The 24,454-nt window shown below is 34.7% G+C and overlaps 1 protein-coding gene across 2 annotated transcripts in view; it reads left to right on the top strand.

The window, feature by feature from the left end:
• LOC149792076 (eukaryotic translation initiation factor 4B-like) overlaps window positions 1–24,454 on the top strand; it is a 78,085-nt gene that overhangs the window by 6,515 nt on the left and 47,116 nt on the right. For both annotated transcript variants that reach the window (XM_089970586.1, XM_089970585.1), the window contains exons 4-10: window positions 1,182–1,289; window positions 2,179–2,236; window positions 4,327–4,404; window positions 7,430–7,765; window positions 11,372–11,494; window positions 15,402–15,492; window positions 23,027–23,079. In XM_089970586.1, the coding sequence (XP_089826712.1) occupies window positions 1,182–1,289; window positions 2,179–2,236; window positions 4,327–4,404; window positions 7,430–7,765; window positions 11,372–11,494; window positions 15,402–15,492; window positions 23,027–23,079 (847 nt within the window). The remainder of the gene's footprint in view (window positions 1–1,181; window positions 1,290–2,178; window positions 2,237–4,326; window positions 4,405–7,429; window positions 7,766–11,371; window positions 11,495–15,401; window positions 15,493–23,026; window positions 23,080–24,454) is intronic.

Here is a 24,454-nt window from a genome sequence, read left to right as displayed (position 1 = left end):
CAGGAGCATTACTGGATGGATTGGCAGCATTAGCTGACACTATTTGCAAGAATTATGCCAACTGATTTCCTGTTCTACTAACTTTTGGTCTACCACTAGTTATTGATTTTAACCAAATTTGGCGTGAAGATTTATCTTTTGATGAGATTTTGAACAAGTGCGTTATCTCTATTTTCTGACATTTGCAAGAGTTATGGCCCCTGATTGCCCATACTCCTTACCTTGGCCTCTGTGGAATAGCTATATCAAGGAATACCAATTGTGAATGGTCGAAACATGACATCCAGCGTGTATTGCGTGGCTTCTGTTAACACATGCTATTTACAACTTCTTTAAAACTGCTTGGTCAGTTTCAGTCTTGCAAAACCATTTGTCCTCAACGCCTTCCGGATTTGTTCACTTTTTGCCAGTCAGCCATTCAGTATGGCCACTGTTAATGAAAATGAAAGAAGTTTGAAAAAAAAAAACGAAAAGCCACTCAACAGAACTTGACCAATATTCAATATTGAAATAATGATGTTGATGAGCCACCAGATTTAGATGAAGCAGAGAAACCTTGAAATAATTGTTTTCTGAGTATATTTGATCAAGAACATTTGAAAAAGTAGTTTAAGAAACCATCCTTGTGACGGTCCTTGGCATGTAACTTTGACTTCTGCAGAATTACTTTACCTAGGATTGTTGGATTTCGACCAAATTTGTATAGTATTGTTTCTAATGGTTACTATTATGCTGTCTTTTCTTGCGAATTCTTACAAAATGATTAATGTGATCGATGTCATTTAGAGTGGTGTTACTCTTTACTGCCTGTCCATAGTACCTGTTTGTGTATGGTCAGTTTTACGGTACAGTGGCATTTCATTGAGTACATTTCTGGTTTTACTTATTATTATTTATATTTACTGTATGTACTTGCTTATAAGTAGAACCCAACGGCAAACAACATAGATCTTGAGAACAGGGTTTGTGTTGTTTGTTCTACTGGTTACTCTTAAGAAGCTGCATAGACCCTAATCTGCTGGTGTATTATGTGATGGCTGATTTGGGTCTGTTCAGTTTGCGTTGGACTTGTAAGTGAATATATACAGTATGTGATAGTGAAAATCTGTATTAAGTACTATGGTAAATGCTGAGCTTGCAGTTTTATAGTATCATTTATTTTCCTTTCTTTATTTTGGCAGGTGCTAAATGTGCGGCTACCAGAGGAGAATGGAAGGTTACGAGGATTTGGTTATGTTGAATTTGAAGACAGGGAGTCTTTGTTAGATGCTATAGCACTGAATGAGGAAGTAAGTTCCATGAACTATTTTAAGGTGTGGTGTGGTACAGATACAAGCAGTATGTAGTGTTGCTGTAATTAAGTCCTCTTAACGACTGATTTTCATACAAGTGTTCTATATTCTTTTCAAAATGGAAAAAATCTATTTTTTAATGGTCACATTATTCTTAAAAAGTAAATTTACTGCTGTTGTAAAATATATGAAATCTGTTTGAGCCATGGAAGTTTAAAGTTTACATCAGTTAAAGTGTATTCAGGTCAATAAACCAAGGAAGCAGGTCTGTGCTTGCCAGATTGCATATCGCACCCACATCCCTTGGATTACAAGTCCACCATTCTTCCCTCTGACCCATGGTTGTTCCTTCTGGGTTAATATGCATAATTTTGGTGAGTGTTTACACATTGATCAAGAACACTCATCTCCAACATGCACGAATCATGCAGAACTTGTTTTGATAGCATAGAATGGGCCTTCATAAAACATGAAATCTGCTTATGGCAGGAACAATGCACTGACAGTATTGGCCCGCTTGCTTAATGTCTAATTGTCCATTTTTTGGATGCATCTGAAATTTCCTTTATTTTAGTCGATTTGAATTTGTAAAGTATATATCTATCTAAATTTTTGTTCGATAGTTATGATATAAAATCATTAATTTGGATTAATACTTGGATATCAGTTGGATGTTTTCTGTCAGCTATGAAATAAATGGCTGATGTATTTATCTCACTGGTTTTGAATGAAGGGAGCTTCTCACACACACACACTTAAGAGATAGTATAGAGAAAATAACTTTCTCATTTAAGTCTGTTGCTAGGATTTTCAACAACATGTTATTATCTTTTGTTAAGGAGTCTCACACAGCTTTCATTAACAAAAATTTCGTCACTGATTTCAGACTCTTAATGGCCGAAAAATTCGAGTGGACCTTGCAAGCCAGAATCAACAAAACCAAGGTACAAATGAGTTTAGCCTTTGTATATTACCATGTGGAAAAATTTTATATTGTCAGTTTCATATTACAGTAACATAGTACCATTGTTGTTTTGTTTTGATAGTATTAGTTACACTACAAGAATTATTGCCCTTGATTATCACACCCACCCACTGTAATTTTTGCACAATTAATTGTCATTAAATTCCAATTGAATTTGATTGATATTTGTTGGACCATGGCCAAGTTTGAATCTTGGTACATATCATGATAATTATCAAAAGATGTGCTTATTGGCAAATCTGCCCATGCATTTTCAAGTTACTCTTATTGTTGGAGTTGGATGTAGTGAATGACAGGTCATCAACGGAACATTGTATGTTATGATCATTATCTAAAGAAGCACATATTGGGATCATTGGAGAATCTCTTTAAGACATCACAATTAAGCATTTGTAGAGGTCTTGTTGGCAAAACCGTTAAGTAACGAGACGAAATATGATACAGATACAATTCTAAATGCAACATGTACTAGCTATATGCGAAAGTTGAATGACATTAAATATTATAAACAATTGCTTCCTTTGTATTAACTGAAATTAAGATGGATAAAATTTGTCCAGTTTGTTCGTTTGGTTATTCTCATATTTTTGCAGTGATTATTTCTGAGTGCTTTTGCAATTTAGTTCCAAACCATGTTGTTGCTATTAATATTATTATTATTATTATTGCAGATATGATTGCTATTATTTAATATTTTCAACCAGGGTTAAGTGTATTTAGAAAGGGTAAACACATGTGTATCAGCATTGGGTTTTCAACAAAAGACTTGCAAAGTTGAATTGGTCCCAAATGAAAATGGTTCCAATTTTACATCCAGCGATATTTGCTGAGTGCTTTTGAAATTTAGTTCCAAACCATATTGTTCACATTATTATTATTATTATTATTATTTTAAATAGGATTGTTATTATTTATTACTTCCAATCAGTGTTACTTGAAGTGTATTTGAAAGGGTCAATGGGTGTGTATCTGTATCGGGTTTTCACCAAAAGATGTGTGAAGTCAAATTGGTCCCAAATGAAAATGGTTCCAATTGGACATCTAACATGGCCACCATGGCAGTCATTATGAAAATACCATTACTGCTACTGAGTATCGGCATGGGGTTTTCACCAGAAGATTTCTTATGTCTAGTTCATCCGAAATGAAAGGGCCCCATCAGACAACCAATATGGCTACCACAGTGGCCCTCTTGAAAATTGTTATTGTTGCTTCTGATGAATGGATGTGCATATCAGCATGAGGTTTCACAAGAAGACTGTCTAGTTGCTCAAAATGAAATTGTATTTGTCTAGTGTCCAATATGGCAGCCATCTTCAGAATCCTTGTGTCACTATTCTTCCTGAATGGCATGGTTTATCAGCATTGAATATTTACTAGGAAACTTCTTATGATGTCTTGTTGGTCCTAGATACAAATGGTGCTGATCAGACATCCAAAATATAGCCTCTACAGAAGTCATCTTGAACATATATTTGCTACTTAAAGCAAATTATCATATCAACATCAGGTTTTTACTGAAAGACTTATTATGAAGTCTGTTCAGTCCCAGATGAAAAAGGTGCTTATCTGACCTCCATTATGGCCACCACCTAGGCCATCTTGAAAATCCTGTTATAGCTACTCCTAGGTCAAATGTGATATAGACATAAGCTGTTCACTAAAGGACTTGTTATGTTGTTTACCTTGACCAATGCTAGTGATGTGCCCATGCTTAAAGTTAGGAAGTGGCTTATTTGCTTTAGGGAAAGGCCATTGTGACTACAAGGCAGATGGGTTTCGCACAATGATTGTTATATTAGATTAAGTTCCTTGACCAAACATAGTACATGATTGAAATTAGATAACAACAAAGAACCTTTGATCTTTGGGTCAAAAGGTTAATGGGTCATGGTCATGGTAAGTCTGCAATGTATGTTTGGTTCATGACTGCATATCTTACTCAGAGGTCATGGTCATTGAAACCCATGGCCCAGTAAGCATGCCTTACTGTTGCCTAAATAAAATACTATTCAGCACTACTCTTTTTTTCTTTTTTTTTCTAACTAGATCGTGATGGGGCCAGAAGAGATGATAAGCCAGATAGAACTGAAGGAGACTGGCGGCGGCGAGAACCTGGTTCAGATGGTGAGGAAACTTACTTCATAATCATTGTAGTTATAGTCTACTTTAACAGAACATTAGTCGTTTGAGCTACTGATACCCATTCCTCACTGCATTTTCCAAACTGTTGAAAGCACCTAATCCAGCCGTTACCGCATGGGAAGAGTTTGCTAGTTCTGTTGTCTTTTTGCTTCTTTTATAAGTCAGAAAAAAATCTTGCTGGTAAAGAACATCTAATCCTTTGACCCTAAAATGATCAGCATTAAAGTTGAAAACAGCAGATGTAGACCACAAGTTAAAATTTTCTTTTTAGGTTCCAGTCCTGTCTTCTAACAAGAACTGTGTGTATTAACTTCATTGCTATTTGTTCATTAACATTTACCAGGCATGCATGTAATCCATCTGTCTGACTGGCTGTTCACGTCTTTGTTTCATGAGTATACCTCTTGAACTGGTCATGGTACACTAATTGAATGACTATCCTAGATGTGCATTTTTATATTCCCAATTCTTTTTGTTTCTGGATTGTTTTTATCCATGTTTCAGTCTTTCCATTCAGCATGACACTTTAAGCCATTCAGGATATCACTGTTATTTGACTAGTAATCCATTATGTGCCTTTTGCAGTTCATAATCAGTGTTTCCCATGAATTTGATATATCGTTGTTAGTAGATCTCAAAATAGGAGGGGGAAAAATGAAAACCATGACTTAAATCCAAATAAGTAAATAAAGTTTTACAGGAAAATGAACAATGGTTTTCTTTAGAAAAAAAATATCTCAATTGTAAGCATTTCATGCAATTAATTTCTTTTATTCTGAATATTGACAAATCTAAATACAAATTCATATTTTGGAAGAATGAAAACCTGTCAGAGATGAATAAAAAATAAATTCAAAAATTGGTTTTTCTTTTTCTTTACTTGATGCCATGGATGTCGCTGAGAAAGTTATGAGAGATAAATCAAGATGCTCAAACTCTGTAAAAAAAAAATCTCTTTCAGTCAGCCTATCTGTCTTATTAAACTTCTTTGCAAACTTTACACATAATTTAATTACTATTGGTAGCTGAATTGCCTATTACATGTAGATGTCTCTTTTAAAGATTTCATCTTCTCAGCTCCAATTATTGATATAATTATTGCCATTCTCCATCATTAGGACATCTTCATCCAATTGATCTTTGTACAAAAATCTGCAACTATTCAGCTATTCTTTTGGTGTTTACACTATCAAGTAACTCAGGTTTTGCCTTTTTTAGTCATTTTTTTTTCTCCATCAAATCAATTTTTATCTCATCTGGCCAGTTGTTTTAGAGTTCTTTTGTGTGGCCTTGCATCTGATTTGCATTGCATTGTCCTTTTATCCTTCAACACTTTTTTGTGGAGACACTTGAGGCTTCATTACTAATTGGATTTCAGTCAAATTTGTTACATGAACAATATTATCAAGACCTCTGGTGAGTTTGCTTTTGAGTGACAACCACACATAATAACAAGGTAATCTTGCTTACGTATATCTGAGAGTGTGAACATTCTGTACACTATTTGTGATCGGAATTTGATAAGATTTGGTATGGAAGCATCTATCATCAACATCATGGATGAGTTCATTTATCAATAACACTTATAAATATGGTGATTTTGCATTTGATCATAAGACCTTGTGAATATTGAAGGTCAGATTTCTGGTCAAATTCAGTATGCAATCTTATTTCATTAAGCTCTTGAATAAGTATGATTAGAGGCAACGTCAGCATATACTAATGCAGTCATCTTACAGCTGATTGGCTGAACTTGTGATCACTACAGAGACCATATTTTATTTTACAATATTATCAAGCTCTTGGATAAGTTGGATTATATTAAATATCAGCATATTTTTATAAGGTGATCATGCGTCCAACTGACTGAGATTGTGAACACTCAAGTTTGACTTATTTACTATCAGATTTTAATCAGGTTTAGTATGAAAACTTAAGTCATCAAGTCATGGATGAGTTGAATTGTAATTAATATCAATGGATGTGAATGAGGTGATTTTGCATGTAATAGGTTGAATTTGTGAACACGTCAGTTCTTTTAAAATGTTGACTTCTGTAATAATGCTGAAAGGAAGAATGTACCAAAAATTTTGTATTGCACATATCTTCGATACAGTGGAACATTCACAAACTGTGAGGAGGGGTAATTTAGTTTTGAGAGTTACTATGTTTAGATAATATTTAAATTGAAACACATTTCTTTCCGATAAAGATCATTAAAAGAAATGTTCATGAATCTAAAGTGTATGTAATTCCTGAATATATTATTAATATTGATGATGTATTTATATACATAATATACAAGAATAGTGAATGCCATGTTAGGGTGTACCCCTTAGTTTGAAACAAAAGGTGTTAAACAGGTTTACAAGTGAACAATGAGCACTTGTTAGCATTAATAACTGGCTCATTGACTTGTCAGTATTAATAATTGACTCAGCGATGTGTCAGTATAATAATTTATTCACTGACTTGTCAGTATTAATAATTGATTTATTGACTTGTCAGTATTAATAACAGGCTCATTTACTTATAAGTATTAGTAACTTGTTTACTTGTCAGTATTAATAATTGACTCATTGTCTTGTCAGTATTAATAATTGACGCATTGTCTTGTCAGTATTAATAATTGACTCATTTACTTGTTAGTGTTAATAATAGACTCATTGTCTTGTCAGTATTAATAATTGACTCTATGACTTGTCAGTATTAATAATAGATTCATTGTCTTGTCAGTATTAATAATTGACTCATTGGCTTGTCAGTATTAATAACTAACTCCTTGACTTAGTATTTATAATTGACTCATTGTCCTACATTGCATGTGCCACGCTTGTCAGTCGAGCTGAGAGAGATCACTTATTAAGGGTTACTGTATCCACTATATATTGATAGTATATTTATACAATTGTATATTTATTAACTGTATATTTACTATTTATGATATCTCTAGTCTTATAATGAATCTTTAAGTTGAAGTGGAGCTTTGTGTGGTTTCTTATTTCAGCATTTGGCCGGGGAGACAGAGGTTCAAATGATGATAGATATGGTGATCGAAATGATAGATTTGGCGACAGAGGTGGAGATAGAAGTGATAGATATGGTGACAGAGGTGGGGATAGAGGTGATCGATTTGGTGACAGAGGTGGGGATAGAGGTGATAGATATGGTGACAGAGGTGGGGATAGATATGGTGACAGAGGTGCTGACAGACCCAGTGATAGAGGAGGTGACAGATATGGTGATAGAGATAGAGGTGGTGGCAGGTATAATGACAGAAGTGGAGGGTTCAGTGACAGAGGCTGGAGGGATGGAGATGGTGGGGATAGAAGATACAACAGAGGTAGGTTATAACTCTTTAAGATATTGATACCAGAACAGTCTTAAAGCCAGCAGAATCAACCTGTATGTTTTAAGCTTACTGCCACATGTTTGTTCTAGTCCAAAGTTACCAACCTGATGAAGACAATAACTATTTAAATTTTCATATGAAGTTGTTGTTGTAGGGTTTAACCACATTTTTCAGCACATGATAGGCTGTACAAAGTTACCAACCTGATGAAGACAATAACTATTTAAATTTTCACATGAAGTTGTTGTTGTAGGGTTTAACCACATTTTTCAGCACATGATAGGCTGTACAAAGTTACCAACCTGATGAATACAATAACTATTTAAATTTTCATATGAAGTTGTTGTTGTAGGGTTTAAGCACATTTTTCAGCACATGATAGGCTGTACAAAATTACCAACCTGATGAATACAATAGCTATTTAAATTTTCACATGAAGTTGTTGTTGTAGGGTTTAACCACATTTTTCAGCACATGATAGGCTGTACAAAGTTACCAACCTGATGAAAACAATAACTATTTAAATTTTCATATGAAGTTGTTGTTGTAGGGTTTAAGCACATTTTTCAGCACATGATAGGCTGTACAAAGTTACCAACCTGATGAAAACAATAACTATTTAAATTTTCATATGAAGTTGTTGTTGTAGGGTTTAAGCACATTTTTCAGCACATGATAGGCTGTACAAAGTTACCAACCTGATGAAAACAATAACTATTTAAATTTTCATATGAAGTTGTTGTTGTAGGGTTTAAGCACATTTTTCAGCACATGATAGGCTGTACAAAGTTACCAACCTGATGAAAACAATAACTATTTAAATTTTCATATGAAGTTGTTGTTGTAGGGTTTAACCACATTTTTCAGCACATGATAGGCTGTACAAAGTTACCAACCTGATGAAGACAATAACCATTTAAATTTTCACATGAAGTTGTTGTTGTAGGGTTTAACCACATTTTTCAGCACATGATAGGCTGTACAAAGTTACCAACCTGATGAATACAATAACTATTTAAATTTTCATATGAAGTTGTTGTTGTAGGGTTTAAGCACATTTTTCAGCACATGATAGGCTGTACAAAATTACCAACCTGATGAATACAATAGCTATTTAAATTTTCACATGAAGTTGTTGTTGTAGGGTTTAACCACATTTTTCAGCACATGATAGGCTGTACAAAGTTACCAACCTGATGAAAACAATAACTATTTAAATTTTCATATGAAGTTGTTGTTGTAGGGTTTAAGCACATTTTTCAGCACATGATAGGCTGTACAAAGTTACCAACCTGATGAATACAATAGCTATTTAAATTTTCATATGAAGTTGTTGTTGTAGGGTTTAAGCACATTTTTCAGCACATGATAGGCTGTACAAAGTTACCAACCTGATGAAGACAATAACTATTTAAATTTTCATATGAAGTTGTTGTTGTAGGGTTTAAGCACATTTTTCAGCACATGATAGGCTGTACAAAGTTACCAACCTGATGAAAACAATAACTATTTAAATTTTCATATGAAGTTGTTGTTGTAGGGTTTAAGCACATTTTTCAGCACATGATAGGCTGTACAAAGTTACCAACCTGATGAAGACAATAACTATTTAAATTTTCACATGAAGTTGTTGTTGTAGGGTTTAACCACATTTTTCAGCACATGATACATGGCGGCCAGTATTAATGGCGGAGGAAGAACCCTGGAAAGAACCACTGACCCTCGAGAAGCTACTGGCAAGCTTTCTCACATACCCACATTGGCCAAATCCGAGACTCAAACCCACGCAGACATAGGTGAGATGGCAGTGATACGTAACGGAGAGTGCTTTAGACCACTGGGCCACTTGGGGTCCCTTCACATAATATTTACTGTATATACACCAGAGTTGATCAACCTCTTAGTGTAATTGTAAAAAAAAAAAATTGTCACAGGGTCATTTTTAAACTTGGCCTATGTTTTCCACTACTGGTCAGAACAAACCATGTATAGCCTATCTTGTGCTGAAAAATGGCATTAAACCCTACAACAACAACAACAACAGCAACCACTACTGGTCAGAACAAGTTATGAAATGTTGGCAGGTCGGATTCTGGACCACATGCTGTATGTTTGACTTTCCTAATATCCATGCGTACAAGTCAAGCCCAGCTGTATCCTGCACTTACCCACATCTTCTGGTTCATTGTGCAGTGACAGATCTGGATCTGTGCAGTTTGCTAGGAGAAATCATTGACCCTGACCTGCTGGCACATCCTTTTACTTCATGCTAACTTTTTAACTAGTATCATAACTTTGACATTCGTTCACCCCAACCTAAATTAATCATAATATGCAGAGAATGTTAATATGCAAGGAGTTTATTCTTACATAATTAATACTATGCAATGGTAATATGCATGGAGTTAAATTCCACTCAAACTGATCATGCTATGCTATTATGGTAATATGCAAGGAGTTTATTCTTACATAATTAATACTATGCAGTAGTAATAAGCATGGAATTAAATTCCACTCAAACTAGTCATGCTATGCAGTTATGGTAATATGCAAGGAGTTTATTCCCATCAAATTAATGATGCAGTGCAATTATGGTAAATATGCAAGTTTATTCCCATCAATTTAATGATACATTGCAATTATGGTAATATGCAAGGAGTAATATGCAGGGAGTTTATTCCTATCTAATTAATGATACATTGCAATTATGGTAATATGCAGGTAGTTTATTCCTATCTAATTAATGATACATTGCTATTATGGTAATATGCAAGGAGTTTATTCCCATCGAATTATTGATACATTGCAATTATGGTAATATGCAAGGAGTTTAGTCCCATCGAATTAATGAGACAGTGCAATTAATATTATGGTAATATGCAAGGTGTTTAGTCCTAATTAATGAGACAGTGCAATTAATATTATGGTAATATGCAAGGAGTTTATTCTTACCTGATTAATTAATGACAGTGCAGTGGTATTGTACAGGTGCATTCTTACCTAATTTATCAGACTATGTATGAAATTCTGACCTAATTTAATCATACTTTGCAATGTTTGGTAATGTGCAGGGAATTTATTTTTACCTAATTAATCATGCTGTACAGTGCTTGGTAATATGCAAGGAATTCATTGTTATCTAATTTATCAGACTGCAGTGTTTGATATTGTGTAGGAATTTGTTTTTACCTAATTAATCATACTGTACAGTGCTTGGTAATATGCAAGGAATTCATTGTTACCTAATTTATCAGACTATGCAGTGTTTGATAATGTGCAGGAATTTGTTTTTACGTAATTAATCATACTATACAGTATTTGGCAATATGCAAGGAATTCATTCTTACCTAATTAATCATACAATGCAATATTTGATAATATGCAAGGTGTTTATTCATGTCTAATTAATCATACTATACAATATATGGTAATATGTAAAATCTGATTAATTATTTTTCTTGTCATTAAATGAAGCATTAATCAAGGAATGTTTCTGAATGTGAGATTAAGTTTAGTTTTAAGTGTCTGAAGGAAATGGTGATCAAAAAATAAGCTGTTGTGTTTGCATCATGTTTAAGTTCTTGGTATTTTCATTAGGTTTTGAGGACAGAGCACCAAGAGATCGTGGCTTTGGTGGACGTTACGAAGACAGAGGGGGTCCCGGTGGCAGAGACAGACAGGATGGTTTCAGCGATGATCGAGGTGGGGATGACAGAGGTGGTATGTACTGCTTTCATTATTTACTACACTAAATCTGTGTAACTATTTTGAAAGTTACCTTTGGCCTTTAATTTACACTTTTGTTAAATAAGAATGTTTATCTGGACATCTCCGGCATATAGCAAGACATAGTTGTCATTTAATGGTAGTGACATTAGTGGCTTCATAGTAAGATTTTGTGTTTAGTCGGCTTGCTAAAGACCATTTGAGTTTATGTATACTATCTTCTGTCTGTTTTATATCAGCTGTTGACACTGCTTTTGAGCACCCTAGATTCTTTATTTCTGACCCAGTCTTGATCAGGTTTGGTATGTAAGCTTATATCATATGAGTTAAGTTATGATCAATATTTTAGGGTCAAGATCACGAATCAAGCTGTCTGAAATTAGGTGTCTCGTGTTACATGGGGGGAGGTCCTATCAAACTGTCTGAAATAGGCAACTTTAGATGCTTGTATATTATCATTAGCACCTTGTGGCATGCCACACTGGTGGTCCCCTCTTCAAGGGCAGGATCAAAGGTCATTATTTCAAGTTTTCTTTCATACTTTCATCTTCATTTTATAACTTTTTTATCATTTGAAATCAAGTACGGAAACTTTATTTGTCATTTACCACATTTTTCATCCTGTCTTAAGTTTTGAGGGTGCAAGGCATTATGTTGGGTTTCGTTAACATTTTCCTTATGCTTTTTAACCTGTGGAGCCTTCTGCATTTTCTGCTAATGAACTGGAGATCTTAGAAGGTCTCCCTGTCCACTTGAATTCATTTTGGATCCCAGTTACATCATCTTTAAGGTTTTTTAGAAAAAATCAGGACAGATTTCTGACCAAAATTCAGTTCACTGGAATCTTGTTCCTTTTCACTGACACCTCAGATTTGGTCTAGGAGCCTAGCATAGAGCTCTAGTGAGTAGTTCTGCAGGGCAAGTGTTCTTGGGAAGATGATTCCTTCCTCATGGATATTATAGAAATGCATCAACCACATAAGGCATCAGGGTGATTTAAAACAGCATGTCAGTTGTAGCTTACGTCATAACTCATGCCACCTTTCTCTGCTTGGAAGTTTGCAATCTTGTCCATTGGAGATTGTTTTCAGAGTTGAAGATATTGAAGGGAAGAGGAATGTTCAGGTTGACAGACTGGGGTGAGCAGTTCTCAGTCTCTGCACCAGTCATTAGACACTTTTCATCTTTAGGGAATGTCTGTGATAATCTTTTCTTTTTTTTTATCGCAATGAAACTAATTGGCAAGCTTACTCTCTCACTCTAGTGCCGTACCACAGCTCAATTTTTGCTAATACACTCACCCCCAACTTAAGAAAAACTGTATTCATACAGCTGGACACGCCCTGAATATTTGAGAGTAAACTGTTTGATTTCATGGTAAAAAGTAATTTAAAAAAAAGACCAGTTCAGTTTTTTTTTTCCCGAAACTGAGAGGGGAAATTAAATAACCCATATATTGATTGAAACATGTTGATCAATATGACTTTGCACTATTACAGAACAAAAGCAGGGATTAGTAAATTTTATTATAAAAGCAAATCTTTTCACCCCTACAACTTAAATGATTCTGGTTCAGTCATAGTTCATCTACATTATATGTAACAATTTTAAGCACATGGGCAAAGCCTTAAAAGACATAACATGGATATATATATATATATATATATATATATATATATATATATATATATATATATATATATATATATATATATGTCCCCACACATTCTACGTGTTGGTGTTGTTTATTTTATTATTATTAGGACCATCAAACTTCTTTTGAAAAATATCAGACAATTCAGTGCATTTGTTGGACTTATGCAGTATATTCATACATAAAATGTGTCATTCCACTTAATAATGGATTGACGATGGCGACAGTTTGTTGTTGCCAGCACACTCATTGACTTTCATCTGCTGGTTAATATATCACATACCCATTAAGCTGATATCATTTCATTAATTGTTCACAACAGATAGTTGCAACAAGCATCTGCTGTGGGATTAATATTAATGATATGGCATTATATGTTAGGTAGGTAATTGAGTTATCAATTTCGGTGATACATTTTGTTTCCAAAATGGCATTGTTTTATATGGGTGTAGGTACTGTTATTATTGAACAGACATGGAGACGGCTTTCACTTAGTGATTGTTAATAAAGCAGCACTAAATAGTTGCAACAAGTACTTGCTGTAGGACTGATATTTATGATTTTGATTACTTAGGTAAGTAGATTGATTATTTAGTTTGGGTGACAAATCTTGTTTCAACAATGGCATTATTTGTTGCATGGGTGTGTATACCAGTTTGTTAGGCAGGCATTGAAGGTCCATTGTTTGCCCTGTAAATTTTTGCAGTACTTTCAGAACCTGTGCAGGAAGATTTGTTTTGTAAATTGCTTGTAAATATTTGGGAGCTATGCCATGGTCATGTCATATCTAAAACTTCTAATGAAGCAGGTTTCCCTTTTGCTTGGTGAATGCTATGGTTCAAAGGCATAACGCTCTGCTTAATTGCCAGATAAAGAACCTAATTTGCATTGCATTAATGAATTTTGTACTCAAATTAATGTTGGAATGGCAAATCAAATTGTTATATTTGAGAACAAAATGGTTTCAGATATTTCTGTTAAATAATAATGATTCTCAGTTCATTGAAATCCATCTGTGCTGGGACATGTTTTATGTATTTAAATGATTAAGAAACCATTTTTATAATTGACTTTGTAAAAATGCATTGAACAGATGTAATTGTCAATCAAACAGTGAAGCTGTCAAAACTGTGTTGCAGTATACATTGTACAGATAATAATATTCTCACAATCACAAATCAAGAAACAAAATGCGTATACACAATCTGTCAGACATAGGTAAAATTTAAAAATCAGCTGGAACTGCACTGGTGGCCTAGTGGTTAGAGTATCCTTATCTAATGTGAGAGGTCACATGTTTGAATCCCAGCAGAGTCATACCAAAAGTTTATAAAATGGTACTTGGTGCTCAGCATTAAGAGGTTGGTGTTGGGACTGGCCAGCCTGGCGTCAGGATAATGTGACTGGGTGGGACATCATGCTACATGTTTGTGGCATGATGCTTCACTGTTTGACATAGTGGTAAACTGCCACATTGTAAACATCATAGCAATATGACCGATTTCTTTTTAAAAGCTACGTTAAAAATCCAAATCACACACACACACACCTCAGCTGGAGATATGATATGGTCATCACCAAGATGTCTGCACATGGATATGACCCTGCGGCGGTTCGAGTCTAAGATTCAGCCAATGTGGGCATGTGAGAAAGCTTGCCAGTAGCTTCTCGTGGGTCGGTGGTTCTTTCCGGGGTTTTCCGGGTTCTTCCTCCACCATTAATACTGGCCGCCATGTATAGCCTATCGTGCTGAAAAATGGCGTTAACCCCACAACAACAACAACATGGATATGACCATCACTGAGATGTCTCCACAAGACAAAATGCTCTTTGCCTGCACTAAAAAACAACAACCCTTTTGTATCTGTAAGAGAAATAACTTGATGATGCTCATACAGTAAGGAGTCAAAATTTTACAATAAAATCTTTTCAGTAGGAATTTTATTAGAACCATGACAAATGCAGTGGATGAAGATTCCTCCATAATAAAAAGTAAAATTTATACTATGATTTTGTATAACATATAATCAAAGTATTTAAGCAACCACACATCTTTCTGTGTTGTGTGTTAGTCGATTATTTCATCTTGGTAATGAATGACATTGGGGTCCATCTTCAGTTAATGTATAATTCATTATGAAATCTTAGTCTTTTCTTCACTGAGATATCATTATTTTGTTGGGGACTTTTATTCCAACACGATTATGCCTCTTTTGAATTTTAACCTATTTTATCGTTGTAACCTAGGCCCTGGTGGACGAAGAGCATTTGGTTCTGGTTTTCGTGATGATCAAGACAAAGGTTTTCGAGAACGTGACAGTTACAGAAGAGAGGATAGGTAAGGTCATAGGTCTGTCTAACTGACAGTCAGTATCAATGGGGCATTGTCATCAATTTTATTGTCTCACCAGGAGAAAGTGTTGCAGAGCCAAAGTTGTACACCTGGTGGACATTTGTTTTGTTGCCAATATTTTTGTTGTTGGCTTTGTTTCACATTTTTGTCAGAGAAAAGTCATCATTTTTGGTGGGAATTGTAAAGGTCAGAAGAAGAAGATGCATAGATCAGAAAAGAGCTTGTCTAACAATCAGTGAACCGAAAGGCTGAATGTAAAATAAATGCCCACTACCAAAGTACTTCATCTGAAATATCTTCAAACTCTCACATATTCACCTAATTAGTTGTTAATTATTACCATGTGCAAATGGGAAATCATTTAACCATTTACAAAGTCAGATACAGATGTGTGTGTGTTAAGAAATAGCATAGTCATTGAAATGCTGTGCATAATGAGTCTGCAGTCAATGAAATGTGCATAATAACAGTCTGCATAGGCAATGAAATGCTGTGCATGATATTAATCTACATAGTCATTGAAATGCTGTGCATAATGACAATTTGCATAGTCATTGAAATGCTGTGCATAAAAACAGTCTGCAGTCATTGAAATGCTGTGCATAATAACAGTCTGCAGTCATTGAAATGCTGTGCATAAAAACAGTCTGCAGTCATTGAAATGCTGTGCATAATAACAGTCTGCATTTTTTTGTGGAATAACAAAATCATGTCTGCATGGTAGCTGTGTCAACATCAATGGGTCAGCTATGTTAAAGAATTATTCTACAAATCAGTTTCCCCCAACACCCAGGGCAAGCCAAGGTTTGCAAGGTACTTGTCCATGGGCAAGTCCAAATGATTGAAAGATCATGTTCACATCATAATAACCTGTGGTCTGCAAGTTTTATATACAGATGTTGTTGCCACAGTGCGTATGTCAGCACTTTTTTATTGTTTACATTTACAATCCTTTATTTCACATGATATTGTCAAAGGCTGTCAGTTCCATCTTGTCAAGATCTGTCTCACATTTTCTTGTGCAGACTTAATGTAAATATTTACTTAAGCAAGTTTTAACAAATAGGAAATAAATATTTACAGTATTTGCCGGCCTATAAGATGATACTTTTTGACCTGAAAATGTTAGCTTCATCTTGTCCTCCAAATTGGCTAATATATGGATTTTGTAATCCAGATTGCTTTATTTTAAGTCACATAATTTTTGGTATAGAATTTTTTTCTCCAAAAGTATGACAAATAATGTGTAGAAACGTATTTCATTTCAGGGAAGAGATCGTGTGTGTAAAAATATAATACTCCATGTTGATGATTTGAAACAATTACATGCTCGTCAGTATTAAAATTAACTTAGATGTAATTGTGCTAAAGCAGCATGCATTAGTAATAAACATTGTGTGTAATATACGTTGTATAAATTGATATGGGTGTATAAGAATTGACAAGTTAGAAGATGAATAACCATACCAGAGACAGATATTGAATCAGAACTTTCTTACTGCACCTCATGATCAAATAGAAATGATGCCCCATTATAAGAGAGAGAGTAAGAGAGATATGTATTTACGATTGTACGGTAATCTTTGTTGTTCACTTACTTGATGACTGTGATCATACTTATGTACAAGTGCAGTACCATATTCCATTATCAATTAATACCACTAAGTAAGCAATTCCTTCTAGTTTTAGTTATCACTTCCATTGTTCAAGAATCATGTGGCTTTTGTAGTAATATCTACTTGCTAGTGGAATATTCTGCAGTCATTGAAATGCTGTGCATAATAACAGTCTACATAGTCAATGAAATGATGTGCATAATAACAGTCTATATAGTCATTGCAGTGCTGTGCATAATAACAGTCTGCATAGTCAATGAAATGATGTGCATAATAACAGTCTATATAGTCATTGCAATGCTGTACATAACAGTCTGCGGGGCCCCGAGTGGCCGAGTGGTCTAAAGCGCTCTTCGTTACGGATCACTGCCATCTCACCTCTGTCTGCGGCGGTTCGAGTCTAAGATTCAGCCAATTGGGCATGTGAGAAAGCTTGCCAGCAGCTTCTCGTGGGTCGGTGGTTCTTTCCGGGGTTTTCCGGGTTCTTCCTCCACCATTAATACTGGCCGCCATGTATAGCCTATCGTGCTGAAAAATGGCGTTAAACCCCACAACAACAACAACAACAACATAACAGTCTGCATAGTCAATGAAATGCTGTGCATAATAACAGTCTGCAGTCATTGAAATGCTGTGCATAATAACAGTCTGCAGTCATTGAAATGCTGTGCATAATAATAATCTGCAGTCATTGAAATGCTGTGTATAATAACAGTCTGCATAGTCATTGAACTGCTATGCATAATAACAGTCTGCAGTCATTGAAATGATGTGCATAATAATAATTTACACAGTCATTGAAATGCTATGCATAATAACAATCTGCAGTCATTGAAATGCTGTGCATAATAACAGTCTACATAGTCAATGAATTGCTGTGCATAATAACAGTCTGCATAGTCATTGAAATGCTATGCATAATAACAGTCTGCAGTCATTGAAATGATGTGCATAACATTCTGCATTGTCATTAAAATGATGTGCATAACAGTCTGCAGTCATTGAAATGCTGTGCATAATAACAGTCTACATAGTCATTGAAATGATGTGCATAACAGTCTGCAGTCATTGAAATGCTGTGCATAATTGCATAGTCATTGAAATGTTATGCATAATAGTCTGCAGTCCTTGAAATGATGTGCATAATAACAGTTTGCATAGTCCTTGAAATGATGTGCATAATAACAGTCTGCATAGTCCTTGAAATGATGTGCATAACAGTCTGCAGTCATTGAAATGATGTGCATAATAATAATCTACATAGTCATTGAAATGCTATGCATAATAAGTCTGCATAGTCATTGAAATGCTATGCATAATAACAGTCTGCAGTCATTGAAATGCTATGCATAATAACAGTCTGCAGTCATTGAAATGCTGTGCATAATAACAGTCTGCAGTCATTGAAATGCTGTGCATAATAATAACCTGCAGTCATTGAAATGCTGTGTATAATAACAGTCTGCAGTCATTGAAATGCTATGCATAATAATAATCTGCAGTCATTGAAATGCTGTGGATAATAACAGTCTGCAGTCATTGAAATGCTGTGCATAATAACAGTCTGCATAGTCATTGAAATGCTATGCATAATAACAGTCTGCAGTCATTGAAATGCTGTGTATAATAACAGTCTGCAGTCATTGAAATGCTATGCATAATAATAATCTGCAGTCATTGAAATGCTGTGGATAATAACAGTCTGCAGTCATTGAAATGCTGTGCATAATAACAGTCTGCAGTCATTGAAATGCTGTGCATAATAATAATCTGCAGTCATTGAAATGCTGTGCATAATAACAGTCTGCAGTCATTGAAATGCTGTGCATAATAACAGTCTGCAGTCATTGAAATGCTGTGCATAATAACAGTCTGCAGTCATTGAAATGCTGTGCATAATGATAATCTGCAGTCATTGAAATGCTGTGTATAATAACAGTCTGCAGTCATTGAAATGCTATGCATAATAACAGTCTGCAGTCATTGAAATGCTGTGCATAATAATAATCTGCAGTCATTGAAATGCTGTGTATAATAACAGTCTGCAGTCATTGAAATGCTGTGCATAATAACAGTCTGCAGTCATTGAAATGCTATGCATAATAACAGTCTGCAGTCATTGAAATGCTATGCATAATAACAGTCTGCAGTCATTGAAATGCTGTGCATAATAACAGTCTGCAGTCATTGAAATGCTATGCATAATAAGTCTGCATAGTCATTGAAATGCTATGCATAATAACAGTCTGCAGTCATTGAAATGCTGTGCATAATAACAGTCTGCAGTCATTGAAATGCTATGCATAATAAGTCTGCATAGTCATTGAAATGCTATGCATAATAACAGTCTGCAGTCATTGAAATGCTATGCATAATAACAGTCTGCAGTCATTGAAATGCTATGCATAATAACAGTCTGCAGTCATTGAAATGCTGCACATAATAAGTCTGCAGTCATTGAAATGCTGTGCATAATAACAGTCTACATAGTCATTGAGATGCTGTGCATAATAAGTCTGCATAGTCATTGAAATGATATGCATAATAACAGTCTACATAGTCATTGAAATGCTGTGCATAATAAGTCTGCATAGTCATTGAAATGCTATGCATAATAACAGTCTACATAGTCATTGAAATGCTGTGCATAATAAGTCTGCATAGTCATTGAAATGCTATGTATAATAACAGTCTGCAGTCATTGAAATGCTGTGCATAATAACAGTCTGCAGTCATTGAAATGCTGTGCATAATAATAATCTGCAGTCATTGAAATGCTGTGTATAATAACAGTCTGCAGTCATTGAAATGCTGTGCATAATAACAGTCTGCAGTCATTGAAATGCTATGCATAATAAGTCTGCATAGTCATTGAAATGCTATGCATAATAACAGTCTGCAGTCATTGAAATGCTGTGCATAATAACAGTCTGCAGTCATTGAAATGCTATGCATAATAAGTCTGCATAGTCATTGAAATGCTATGCATAATAACAGTCTACATAGTCATTGAAATGCTGTGCATAATAAGTCTGCATAGTCATTGAAATGCTATGCATAATAACAGTCTACATAGTCATTGAAATGCTGTGCATAATAAGTCTGCATAGTCATTGAAATGCTATGCATAATAACAGTCTACATAGTCATTGAAATGCTGTGCATAATAAGTCTGCATAGTCATTGAAATGCTGTGCATAATAAGTCTGCATAGTCATTGAAATGCTGTGCATAATAACAGTCTGCAGTCATTGAAATGCTGTGCATAATAACAGTCTACATAGTCATTGAAATGCTGTGCATAATAAGTCTGCATAGTCATTGAAATGCTGTGCATAATAAGTCTACATAGTCATTGAAATGCTGTGCATAATAAGTCTGCATAGTCATTGAAATGCTATGCATAATAACAGTCTACATAGTCATTGAAATGCTGTGCATAATAAGTCTGCATAGTCATTGAAATGCTATGCATAATAACAGTCTACATAGTCATTGAAATGCTGTGAATAATAAGTCTGCATAGTCATTGAAATGCTGTGTATAATAACAGTCTGCAGTCATTGAAATGCTATGCATAATAACAGTCTGCAGTCATTGAAATGCTGTGCATAATAATAATCTGCAGTCATTGAAATGCTATGCATAATAACAGTCTGCAGTCATTGAAATGCTATGCATAATAAGTCTGCATAGTCATTGAAATGCTATGCATAATAACAGTCTGCAGTCATTGAAATGCTGTGCATAATAACAGTCTGCAGTCATTGAAATGCTATGCATAATAAGTCTGCATAGTCATTGAAATGCTGTGCATAATAACAGTCTGCAGTCATTGAAATGCTATGCATAATAACAGTCTGCAGTCATTGAAATGCTATGCATAATAACAGTCTGCAGTCATTGAAATGCTGTGCATAATAACAGTCTGCAGTCATTGAAATGCTATGCATAATAAGTCTGCATAGTCATTGAAATGCTATGCATAATAACAGTCTGCAGTCATTGAAATGCTGTGCATAATAACAGTCTGCAGTCATTGAAATGCTTTGCATAATAACAGTCTGCAGTCATTGAAATGATGTGCATAATAATAATCTACATAGTCATTGAAATGCTGTGCATAATAAGTCTGCATAGTCATTGAAATGCTATGCATAATAACAGTCTACATAGTCATTGAAATGCTGTGCATAATAAGTCTGCATAGTCATTGAAATGCTATGCATAATAACAGTCTACATAGTCATTGAAATGCTGTGCATAATAAGTCTGCATAGTCATTGAAATGCTATGCATAATAACAGTCTACATAGTCATTGAAATGCTGTGCATAATAAGTCTGCATAGTCATTGAAATGCTGTGCATAATAAGTCTGCATAGTCATTGAAATGCTGTGCATAATAACAGTCTGCAGTCATTGAAATGCTGTGCATAATAACAGTCTACATAGTCATTGAAATGCTGTGCATAATAAGTCTGCATAGTCATTGAAATGCTGTGCATAATAAGTCTACATAGTCATTGAAATGCTGTGCATAATAAGTCTGCATAGTCATTGAAATGCTATGCATAATAACAGTCTACATAGTCATTGAAATGCTGTGCATAATACGTCTGCATAGTCATTGAAATGCTAAGCATAATAACAGTCTACATAGTCATTGAAATGCTATGCATAATAACAGTCTGCAGTCATTGAAATGCTGTGCATAATAACGGTCTGCATAGTCATTGAAATGCTGTGCATAATAACAGTCTAAATAGTCATTGAAATGCTATGCATACTAACAGTCTGCAGTCATTGAAACGCTGTGCATAATAACAGCCTAAATAGTCATTGAAATGCTACGCATTATAACAATCTACTTTCAACAACTGAAATAAAGGACAATTGAGGTATACCTTCATTAGAAGGAAAGTGCATAATCCATTGTTGCATAGTATTTTATCTTGAGGCTTCTTATGATATCTAGGTGGTGCTAAATGAAAATCCAATATGGCCCCCTTGCTATTATTCCTATATCAGAAATGATCATATTCTAACCTCCAAAATGGCTACCTTTATAACCTTCCTTAAAATCTTTATGTGGCTATGTCTTCTGAATGGATGTCCTTTTGACATGTTGGTGTTTTGGGGGGGGGTGTCCACTGAAATACTGTTATCAGTGTCAGTATGTAGCTGCTACTGAATGAAAATGGTCTAACCTCCAAGATGGAACCATAGTTGCCATCTTGAAAATCTTATGATAATTCATATCGCCTGAATGGTGGCATTTTCACACCCTATCCACCACACTTTTGTGATGGAGTCTTGAAAATCGGACCTCACTGACATTAGAGACAAATCTTTGGTCATTGCTTCCATTTTTGCACTTTGTCGAGCTTGTGACCACAGTGATTGGTACAAGTGAATTTTGACTAGACTTTCTGTTTAGTTGCATGGGTCAGCATTCGGATGAAGATTTTAAGACGAGAGATCTAGATAAAGGGTTTTAGCGGTACTGGTTTGTGAGCATGACTCCAGAAACAAGTATGGATGGATTTTTATTGAATCCATGAATGATGCAACTTAAGTTTTAAAAAAACCTTCCTGCTCCCCCAATATTTAACTATAGATTTAATCAAACTTAACTTGTGGGTATATCTTGTCTGAGCCAATTTCAGTGATTTTCTAATAATGCTATCAGGTTCATTGTCAAAGACCATGACAAAGAATTTTGTTCTACACTTACAGGTGTCTTGCAGACATATCAACTTGGACATACAAGAAAATATTTAAAAGTTAAAAAGAAAAAAGGGACAGGAGAAAAGTCTTGGATTTCTGGACATTGTTTTCACTAAGTACAGTTTCAGTCCATTTGAGAGACTGTTGTTTCATAATGCTTCTCTCTGTTTTCAGGCCAGATGGGCCACCAAGTCGAGACGGGCCATCAAGTCGAGAATCTAGTAAAGGTAAGTTTGTGGTTCTCATTACTTTCTTGAATTGAAATGCAGAATTTTAAGTATTTAGATGATCAAAAACAAAATACTGTAAAATGTGGAGATTTTTTGCACAAAAAAGCAAACAAGAAAAAGTGTTCTAAAACATGGAAATGAGTCTCCATATTAAGGACACTTACTGATATGTTAGAGTTATTGTACAGTCCATATTAAGGGGAAGTTAGAGTCCGTTCTGAATGTACACTTACATCATCAGGGTCTCAGACAAGTTCAGTAATGACTGAGAACCATGCAGCTTAATGATGTGATCTTTCATTTGATTGGCTGGTCTTATCATTTTGGAAGCTAAAGTTCTGATTGGCTTGATGAAATTTGGAGTATAGGCTTATTATATCACTTCTGATTGGCTTGATGAAACTTGGAGTATAGGCTTATTATATCACTTCTGATTGGCTTGATGAAATTTGGAGCAGTGGCTTATTATATCACTTCTGATTGGCTTAATGAAATTTGGAGTATAGGCTTATTATATCACTTCTGATTGGCTTGATGAAATTTGGAGTATAGGCTTATATCACTTCTGATTGGCTTGATGAAATTTGGAGTATAGGCTTATTATATCACGTCTGATTGGCTTGATGAAATTTGGAGTATAGGCTTATTATATCATGCTATTGAGTGAACTCAGTATCGAGTGAGGTCCATCCATATTAATGAAGTGATTTTGCATCTCACTGGTGGAGTTTGTTACAACTTTAGACACCAAATTTATGATCAGATTTTGATCTGACGTGAAATATAAACATACAAGACCAAGATCTTGCATTATCTGAAGAGTAAAAATCATCATGTATTATGAGATGATCTTGAAACTAATTTACTTCACTTTACGTATGCGATTTTGAGTAAACTTTGTAACTGAACCTAATTAAAGATGAGCACGATTTGTGTATGTTTATGAAATTTAATGTAGTTGTTAATTTCTCTCAAATTGTATCCTATAACTGGATCAACTTTATTTTTCTTTAAAATACCTGTCTTCATCACTGAAGTAAAACAAGAAAAGTAGACCTTGCTGTTGACTTATGAGAATCACAGGTTTTGGGTTTACAGAGTTCTTCTCCATGTAAAACAGATAATAAAATAAATGTTAAAATATGAAATGCTTAATAATTTCAACTGAGCAATTTGTAAATTGTAAAAATTATCAAGATAATACACCTTAAATGTAAAATTGGATAATTTGTAATTTATAATTGAAGTAAAGGTATAAATAGAAATATTGGAGAAAGTTTACATTTGCTGGCAGTTACAGTCAGTGTGCAGTGTTTAATCAGATCTCAGATTGTTTTTATCAGGAAAATATGTAAAAATTGCTTTTTATCAG

The sequence above is a fragment of the Sinohyriopsis cumingii genome, chromosome 9 (assembly GCF_028554795.1).
Source record: "Sinohyriopsis cumingii isolate HCF-2022 chromosome 9, ASM2855479v2, whole genome shotgun sequence".
Taxonomy (NCBI): Eukaryota; Metazoa; Mollusca; class Bivalvia; order Unionida; family Unionidae; genus Sinohyriopsis; species Sinohyriopsis cumingii.
Note: the sequence above shows the minus strand (reverse complement) of the source record. Positions and strands in the feature narration are given on the sequence as shown.